Here is a 9,679-nt window from a genome sequence, read left to right as displayed (position 1 = left end):
AGTTGAGATACATGAAGGAAGTTGGACAAAGTAAAATGTTGTTATTTTTGCTTTTGAAAAGTTTTTTTGACTTATAATCCATCTGATAATCTAGTTTATTATCAATATCCATACCAAAAATAAACAGTTGTCAGCAAATATCTGACTGGGGCATCTACGGTTGCAGCCGTACCTTCCTTTTTAATCCATGCAGTACTGCGCACATAAACAATACAACCGACCCTGAAACAGGCCCAGGGGTGAACTCAGGAACCAAAACACCCCCATCGCCTCTCTGTCTACGGGAAACATCGGCACACACTAACAACGCCCTGCCTTTCATCCTCCGCCACCACCACCACCACCCGCCCCCCCTCCTTCCCTCCCCTGTCCCGCAACTCACACCCTCTCTGCATGCATCGTCTTCCCTTCCGCACACTCCTCACACTCCACACTTCACAAAAGTCCCAGAATACCACGAGAGGATACCAACAAAAGTACCGGCGGTGCAACGCCGTCCCTCCGGATGAAGCGGCGACTGCGGACTCGACACTGAAGCTTTTAAAGTTAATAAGGTGGACTCGTTAGCGGACGCATGCCTCTCAGCACATCCATTTATTTATCTCGTTGCTCTTTGCCTCCCCCCTCCCGCCCTCTGTGACTCCCCCTCGTCTCCCCCCGATGCTTTCACTCTCTCTCTCTCTCTCTCACTCTCTCTCTCTCTCCATCAGCATTCCTGAAGGTGTTCAGCATGCTCTATTTATGTGACGAGCACACATCCATCTGTCACGCCGCACAATGCACACGCACACAACTCAAACCTATACTTAGCCAGCCGGCGTTTCAGCGTGGGAGACGGATTCTATAAAGTTTGTGTGTGTGTGTGTGGGGAGGGGGGGGCAGGGGGGGGGGCGGAGGCCGGCTGGCTCAGAACAAATACATTACACTCACCCTTAACGTTATTATTCACTGTGACTCTCGCTTTCGGTCGGGCTCGTTGTGATGTGATCGGGGTAACACACGGCTCGTTGGGAGGGGGCGCGGGGGGTTGGGGGGGGGGGCTCTGCACCTAATCTGTCTGAAGGTGGAAGGGAACAATGTTAGCTTTTTTTAAACCTCAGCAGCTGCTTTATAATGACGATACTAACATCAGCTCTCTGAGATGTGTCCAAAGGGGAAGTGGATAATCCAGGACAGTATTTCCTTCTATTAACATCAAGGCAAACCATGGATGGGACATCTATTTTCTACAAAAACCAGTACCTAAATTTTATATTCCAAAAAGCTGCGTGAACATCTCTGACGAGAATTTTTATATACGAGATTTAAAAATAAATACGCGAGTAGGCGTGAGAAAATAAGAATTAGCTGACAGAGAAAACAAAACTGGAGCAGGAAAGAAATCTGCAAGCATTTTAATTATATCACAGAAGTCGGAAGGCGAACAAAATACCCAAAGGACTCATGCGGTTGCTTAAGATGCATCAGAGCGGTCTAAGTGCAATATTTGCATTATTTCGTGCAATCACCCCAAGTCAAGTCACTAAGATCTTCTCGTACCAGGAATCATTTAGCCCTGATGTGTGATCCAAAAATAATGCGTCTTTGAGGTTTGGTTTTCAGGAAGGTGTCATCAGCAGTTTGCCTTCGTCCCACATGCCGACACAATGTTTTGTCTACATATTGGGGCGAGTTATCGATGGGTGATTGAAATGCAAAACCCAAGTCGATTCCAATAGTTAAACATCATTGTCACTAGTAAAACTTGAGACGCATGTCCCTCAGGAAGAAAGATCGATCCTGGATGCGTGATATCAGAATAAGAGAGTGCTTCTTCCAATAGCTGAGCGACCGATGACACCCGGGAGAAGATGTCAGGCAGAAGATGTTTGGGCAAGATAAAGATTTTAGCTCACCAGAGTGAGAGTGACGGCGCTACGTGTTACTCCACTCCGTGCCACCAGTCCTTTCAGCGATAAGACACATAATGTGGTTCAGGCACGACTCCGATAAGGGACGGATAGCCATCTGCTCCAGTCTATTGTGTACCACAGGAAATTAATCCGAGATGCAGGCCGGGCAAACACAACGTGCGCGCACACGCACACACACACACACACACCGTGACTCACAAGGAAGCATGCACGTCCACGCACGTGCTGCCGCACAAAACGTACATATATACGAAAGCACAATAATCTGATCTGGGCTGCTGCCTACATGTGCAAATGCGGCCAACGTGCCCGTTGAGGCTCCACAATTAACAGGAAGGCAGGGATGCACAAAACTAATTTGTGAGTGCGTGAGGCAGTTAATGAAAGAGAGAAAGAGAGGAGGGAAACACTCCCTGGGCTCATCCTGTGAGGAGAAAAGAGTGTGCTGTCTTGCCAGGTTAAATAAGGATGAAGGGAGTTGTGTGGCTGACCCCAGCACCCCCCCCCCCACCCAAAAAGAGTCAAACAAGGCTATTAGAGATTATGCTTTTAAAGTCAGTGACTTCTGGGAGGAGGTGTGAAGGAGCACCAGGCCCTCTGTCCTCGTTAGATTAAGTTCCTTGTGTTGTTGTAAAGGGCTGAGCCCTATAAGAAGGAAAAAAAAGATAAAGATGAAAGATGATGTGGAGCATGGAGACACGGGGCGTCCATCGGGCTCAGCACAAAGGTTCTTTTGGTACAAAGAGTTCAGAACCACAGGGCCAGGCGAATGATAACTAAAGCAAACTCCGAAAAAAGGGAAATAAAAAAAGCATGTTGGATTAGAGGAGGAGGACATTCAAAAAAATGTGTCAAGTGTTTACTGCAAAATCCGAAGTAAGAGGAAGCCGCTCGGTTCATTCACCCGATGTTCCCGGAGGAGGGGCGGTGCAAAATCCCGGAGGATATCACGGCGACACAACCCCCCCCCCGCCTCAAGAGCATTACAAATCACACGCAGCAGATTTCGCCTCCCCGCCAACGCGATCACATTAGTTCCGTGTTTTACTCTAATCAAACTCTTTTGGGGTTAGTTTTTTTATTTACAAAGATAAGCGTCGTTATTGGAGTTACCTGCTGACAGTCCCGTGTAACCATGGCAACGTTAAAACAAACAACAACACCATTTTAGAGAAGTTCCCATATGTTATTCCTTCCGACGGGTTCAGAACAAATCAACCGGCCGGGAGACCTTAAATAATGATGAAACATCACGACATAATTAAAAAGGTTCCGATGGGAGCAAAGAGAGGAAACTTACACGTTGGACAGCAGATATTTTTACATGGATGTTATTAGCCTGTTATTAGTAACCTGGCGGAACACTGGGTTCATTTTAGGGAAACAGGAGAAAGCCCCCACCCTCTACAGCGACCCCCCTCCAAAAAAAACAGGATACATGATGCATGATTGGGACTGAATGTCTGGCTGCAACACCGACCCCCCTCTCTCCCTCCACACGGGGTGTCTAGCAGCTGACCTGGGAACTGCTGCACCTCAGCGTCACGTTAGATTCACGGTCACGAGCGGCCCTGTTACCCCACGAAACGTGCTCGCGACACGCCACGCAAACACACACATAGACACGACCAAGAAGTGACCAACATGCTGACAACACACACGCACACACACACGGTGGCCTGCGTAATAGTACATGCATGTGCACGCGCACACGCTCGGACCGCCCAGCTAACTGTGTTTACGTTACGGCCCCTCGGTTGTGAAATAAACGCTGTGTTTAAAAAAAAATGAAAAAAAAGCTAGAAAGAAAGGCTAGTCTCACCTCGTCTTCGGTTACCGCGCTGCTGTCAAACCTCCGAGCGACGCTTCGTACCGTAAACCGACGGCCGGCCAAAGGGTGCGGCGCTGCTGTCTCTCTTTTTTTTGTCGGGCTTGTCCTCCGGTCTCGTGTCCGTCTCCTGTCTCCTGTCTCCCGTCTCTCCCTCCTTCCCGTATCTCGCCAGCTCTCTGCCACTGGCGGCTTCCCCGCTGCTCGGGCGCTTCCGTGACGTCACGACGGTGGAGAGCGCGCCCCCGAGACGTATACCCCCCCCCCCCTCCTTCCCTGTCTCTCCCAGACCCAGAGTCACGTGCACTACTAATCCGTAATTATCAATAAAGTGACAATTGAACCAAAAGTAGTTTATATATTTTAAATCCATTTTTTCATGTGTTTAGGTCAATTTAAGTATTTAGTTCATAAAGTTTTTAATAAAAGTATTAAGATGCAGTAAAATTATTACGTTGATAAGTCATTTTACATAAATAAAATAATATATTATTTTCAAAGATGTAGGCTAACTTGAGTTCTAAAAGTAAAATAAGTCAATGCCAAATACATCCATGACTGTTATACTATATACGATTATTAAATATTCTTACTCATGGATTAATGTCTAAAAGGTCATTTAATGTTGTAGTTGGCTTAGGTGGAGCGGATTTCCCAACTATTATTATACTGTTTTGTGTCATTTAATCTATATTCTGAAACATAAAAATCCAAAAGATGACTCAATGTCACCAATCTAAGGGGCTGTTGCATAAAAAGTACAATATTTTTCCCTGAACTGTGGTGGAGAAGAATTGATGAGGAAAATACTACACAATAAGCTTCTCCAGGAGATGATGACCAGAGATACGTACTGTCCAGTGGCAGTGAGCCGAGTGGGTCAGTAGAAGCTGGATGGATTTATATGGTTCCTTAAAATACCTCTTGAGGGCAGATTTGTCTTTTTTAACCACAAACCTGCATTGCAGTCAATATGTTTGATTTGAAGTAATGTTAAATTAATTAATACATCAGTTCTACTTGTTCTTTTCATTTGCTCCCCCTTACAGAAGATGCCTCTAATAACTTCATTGTGATGATCCGTAGAAGTTGTTTATGTTACCATGTGACCTGTTTCATTCTCAATTTACTGACTTGTTGACTGAATGACCTACATGCAGTTTCTGACTAGAAGATGGAGCATATTTCATAGCAGGTCACCATGGACTCCCAGGTCCTCTTCACACACCCATCATTCTATAGTCTCTCCAACTATACACAGACCAAAGACACACACACACACACACACGCTGTGTCCCAGTTCCCAGGGCGCCAGTCAGTCAGACAGCTGAGCTGAAGTATAAATAGTCCGCTGGTTACAGTTCCCCTTGAGAGAAGAACTATTGGTGGTCCTCTCAAACGTCCCTGTTAACCCGATCAGTGGATACTTTCCCCTGTGTTTTATTATTTTAAGGAAAACACCTGACACCCCAACAGCGCTCAAGGCCCTTTTTTTATTAAAGCTGTATGAACACATATATTAGAGAACATTCAGAACAGACTCTGTTTTTTGAAAATCATTTATCACGATAAGTTGAAGCTCCCATTAAAAGTGGAGTGCTCACCCTGGAGTCAAAACATAAAAAAACACATGCTTTTATGTTTAGAATTGAATATTGACTGTTGAAAACTGTTCAATATGAGGTGGGAAAAGTAGTCGGCTGTTTGAGACTGACCCCAAACCTGGATACCTTGATTCCAAAATGTTAATCACAATTCAGTGAAGCCAAAACTAAAATACATTTCATGCATACTACTAGGTCGACTATCACATGAGCCTAATATTTACATTTGAGGAGCTGTAAGAGATTTTGGAGCAAAAAAGAAATTACAGAAATCACAACTCATATTGGAGTTATTGGAGATTATTTTTTGTAGATTGTCAAATCATTAAAGCTAAAAACCTATCAAAAGCAATTTGAAACAGGATGGAAATCACCATTCCGTGTTTACTGGTGAGAGAATACTGCCATCTCCTGGTCAGATGCACATATAGTGTATAGTATATACACATACACACACACACATATATATATATATGTATATATCTCAGAGATCGACCTCCACAAATCCATCAGATCTCTTCTTTGTCCTTCAAGGGGGTTTGTCTGTGATTACGTCAATAGGATATCGGAGGACAGGGACAAAGTGCAGCGGGTTGTATCAAAATAAACTGAAATAATTTACAATATTGTATTAGCTGATAAGATTCTACAAAGCGAGCCAACATGGAGCCATTAAATAGACAAGCAGGGCGGTCTCTGACTGGGCTGTGAAACAAAGACACCAAAGTCATCTGATGGAAGAGTTGAAGGAGAATAATCCTTTCCCTTCACCGTTTACCATTTACAGCGTATATCCGCAAACATGTTATCCTTTGAAAAGGGTAATTTGCAGAATTCATTTTATAAATATTTGTAAACTACAAATAATGTAACAAAGTAAATACAAATAATAAAGATTGTGTTCACATGTAAGACATGTATGACAATTTAGTCTTTAAATGTGACTTTTACGATTTAAAGGAAATCCAAAGACGTCATGGATAAACATGATAAACATAATTTGCACAGCAGGTGTTTAGTCATATTCAATTTGAATGTGATACATCCCTACAGACCAAACCCAGTATAACTGATTGAATTCAGTGGTACATATGGTGGGTATCGTTTGAACGAATCCGATTCCTTGTTTCGATTCCGATTCCCAGCGATTCTCGATTCCGATTCTTTTAAGAGGCAGGGTCAAAAAAGTTTAAGATATTTTAAATGAGCTAGCTAACCAAGGGTCTTTCTGAATCAAATAGTCTGACCTTCTCCAACAAAGTTAATTCTATGAACTTTTTATTAACTTTACTATGAATTTCTAACAGGGCTGTTTTCAACTACAATATAATATCAAACTATGAACTTGAATATTGTATTAACATTCTAAATTATGAATATATTTTAACAGGGGTACACTTTCCTCAAGAGAGCTTTATTTTTGAAACCTCACAAAAACACATTTCCACATGAGTGTATGGTACTGCAGGTACTTAAACGTTACCTTGCTCCCACTGATGGGCCCTTGGAGCCAGAGGAAGAGGCAGCGGAGGACAGTCGGCGCAGCGCGTCAAACACGGGGCACACTGATGCGGCGGGTACTAGCGGTCGGGGGGGGGGGGGGGGGGGGGGGATGCTAGCGGTTCGACGGGGGGAGTGCTAGCACAATCTTTTTTTTCTTTGCAGCGCCAGCCTCACTGCTCATTTTAACAGAGAGGACAGCTCCGCTCGGGCCACCCGGCACCCGCGCGCACACACTGGTCTGATGCGTCACAAATTCACAACAACCGGGACGCTATCCACGTTCGATCGCGCTGTTCTGCCAACACTTCCGGTGGACGCTTCTTCGTTGGTGTTCAGCGGTTTCTATTTCCGTCGGCGCCGGCGGACTGAGAATCGAAACTAAGAATCGAATTTTAAACTTTTGAACGATACCGGGTAAATCGCAAAGCTAGTTCCGATTCCAATCGATTCTCAATTCTCGATACCCAACCCTAGTGGTACATATAAAAAAAATAGCAATAGATTAAACTTCTGTGTCCAAGTCATTTTTAAAAGTAGTTTTCTCTGAGAAACAGATTAATCCAGAATTCCTGGTTTGATGCAATTATTTAAAAAAAGAAAACAGCATATTAAAGTATATTTCAGTATATACTCTATGTGAATATAATACACCACTGATCTCTCTGAAAAAAAACCCTCATCACCAACTGTGAGGTATGTGATCTTATGCATATAAATTACACTGAGTATAACTGTTACCTTACAGTAGAAGGTACATATGCCTTTGGCCTGATTAATATGCCACTTTAAGTTGGGGGCACTACAGGAGTTATTGCAAGCGTGGTGTCAGTGTCATCTCGAAAGAAACCAAAAAAAGGGTAGAGCTTTGGTTTGTAACTTAAGCCAGCTAGATAATGGAACCAAGATTTGAATGCTGGTTCTGTCTTAGTGAAGTCACATTCTGAGAAGCTGCAGAGCTCAGTCCGGCTGGTCACGTCATAGAAGATGAGTTCCCCCTGCTCGAAATCCACAAACACGCCAATTTTCTGGGGCACAAAACGGAAGGAAATATCAGGACAACAACTTTTCAGGTTGAACACTCCATTTACTAACCCCATTCCGACATCAGGTGCAGTAATTAAAGTACCCTCCCTGTATACCGACTCATCCATTACACCCAATGACCAATTCAAACAATTACTGACCTGCACTTCATAGTAGAACCTGCCCGAGGTAAACCCCTCTTTCCCAAGAATTAAGAACTGATTTTGAAATCTTCGACCGAATAAAGCAGTGAAGGACTGTAGACCTTTACGAAATTTCAGTTGTTTCCCATCCTCAGACACCTCGAGTCTATAATGGGCCGTGTAGGCATCCAAAGTCACATCCACTGCACAGTACTGCTGGAGGATCATCAGCTTGTCCCGAGGTGGGGTCCACCTCTCTGGAACTAACCCCGCTGGCCTCTCTTCTCCAGAGGCACCAGGGCACTTGACCTCACGTATAAGCATCTCCATCTCATTGCTGAGGGTCTTCTCCACCCGGGCAACCGCCTTTTTGACCATCGCCACACAGCTCTGCTGGTCACGGGGGTCGGATGCAGATGGAGGGCTGGAGGGGGACCGAGGGTCGAGTGGCCCCCCGGCGCGTGCAGGTAAGTGGAGAGATGGCCACCTCTGAATGAGGCGGAGGTGGTCCTCTGTTTGGGAAAGTTGCTCCATTTCCGATCTTCTCCTCCTCAACTCGGCCACTTCCTGCTCAAACCGGGTCACGTGGTCCTCAACCTGCTTCTGGGCTGCTTTCCGCTTCTCCCGGATCACCTCCGTCAGCTCAGCCTGGCTTCTCGCCCGAGAGGCCACCAGGCTGTTGAACGCCTTCGCAATGTCCGCCATCTCTTTCTCTGACTCCTTCTTGCTCTGCGCCGCTGAGTGTTTGCCGGCCTTTAAACTCCTGGACATGGCGTCTTCCTTCATTTTCATCCCAGTCGTCTCGCGGTCCAGCTGGACTTTCCGCTCTCTGAACGCACGCTCCAACGGGACGGCCCGGTGGGCGGCGTGGTCGTCGTTCGTGCACATGAGGCAGACGCACGTCTGGTCCTCGCAACAGAAGAGCTCCAGCAGCTTGTCGTGCTTCTCGCACAGCCTGTCCCTCAGGTCGGACACCGGCTCCGTCAGCCGGTGCTTCTTGAGCGCCTTGACTCTCTGGTGGGGCTCCAGGTGAAGCCGGCAGTACGAGGCCAAGCACACCAGGCACGTCTTCTGGGCCTTGAGCTTGGGATCGAGGCAGATGTCGCAGGGGACATCCCCCGGGTCGGCGGGGACGCCGTCCTCGCCCCTCGCGCCTTTGAAGTGCTCCACCATGTCTCTGAAGGCCGTGTTGATCTGAAGCTGCGGGACCCGGCGGAACCTCTTCATGCAGAGCGGACAGTGCACCTGGCTGCTGGCGGCCCAGAAGCCGGTGATGCAAGTCCTGCAGTAGTTGTGTCCACACGGAGTGGAGACGGGCTCGGTGAACACATCCAGGCAGATGGAGCACAGGAGCTGCGCGTCACACGGCGGGCTGCTGGCCGAGGCCATGTCTGCGTGGGAGGAAAGGGTTTTCAATTTCGGACCCCCAGAGAGCTGCTCATCAGGTAGGTAACTTACATTCGTGATTTAGCGTATGGGAGATGTCGTAGAGAGGTCTGTCGTGACGGGAGATAGAGGATGTCATGGCCGAAAGGTTCTATCAAGCAGGTTTATTGAAAACGGATAACCCTGAGACAAGGGAAACGTAAATTCTCGGCCCGTCACCATGGTTTACTTTGTGATATTGGTTTGTTACTGAAATATTCTGGAAGGATTCATTTCTTT

At 46.2% G+C, this 9,679-nt stretch overlaps 2 protein-coding genes across 11 annotated transcripts in view; both read right to left on the bottom strand.

Moving 5' to 3' along the window:
- LOC119211549 (ELKS/Rab6-interacting/CAST family member 1-like) overlaps window positions 1–3,976 on the bottom strand; it is an 82,551-nt gene extending 78,575 nt beyond the window's left edge. For all 10 annotated transcript variants that reach the window (XR_009942873.1, XR_005119770.2, XR_005119771.2 and 7 more), the window contains exon 1: window positions 3,736–3,976. The gene's annotated coding sequence lies outside the window, so the exon portion shown is untranslated. The remainder of the gene's footprint in view (window positions 1–3,735) is intronic.
- Window positions 3,977–7,178: 3,202 nt separating this feature from the next.
- On the bottom strand, window positions 7,179–9,451 carry LOC119210981 (E3 ubiquitin-protein ligase TRIM39-like). Its single transcript, XM_062558308.1, has one exon. It carries the CDS (start codon window positions 9,401–9,403, stop codon window positions 7,634–7,636), a length of 1,770 nt encoding a protein of 589 aa, XP_062414292.1. The 5' UTR covers window positions 9,404–9,451; the 3' UTR covers window positions 7,179–7,633.
- Window positions 9,452–9,679: the final 228 nt, after the last annotated feature.

This window comes from Pungitius pungitius, chromosome 2 (genome assembly GCF_949316345.1).
Source record: "Pungitius pungitius chromosome 2, fPunPun2.1, whole genome shotgun sequence".
Taxonomy (NCBI): Eukaryota; Metazoa; Chordata; class Actinopteri; order Perciformes; family Gasterosteidae; genus Pungitius; species Pungitius pungitius.
The sequence above is the reverse complement of the archived record's forward strand: the minus strand, read 5'-3'. Positions and strand labels throughout refer to the sequence as shown.

What these genes read in the sequence shown, in the direction of transcription:
- LOC119210981 (XM_062558308.1), bottom strand. Translation starts at nt 9,403, where the DNA reads ATGGCCTCGGCCAGCAGCCCGCCGTGTGACGCGCAGCTCCTGTGCTCC.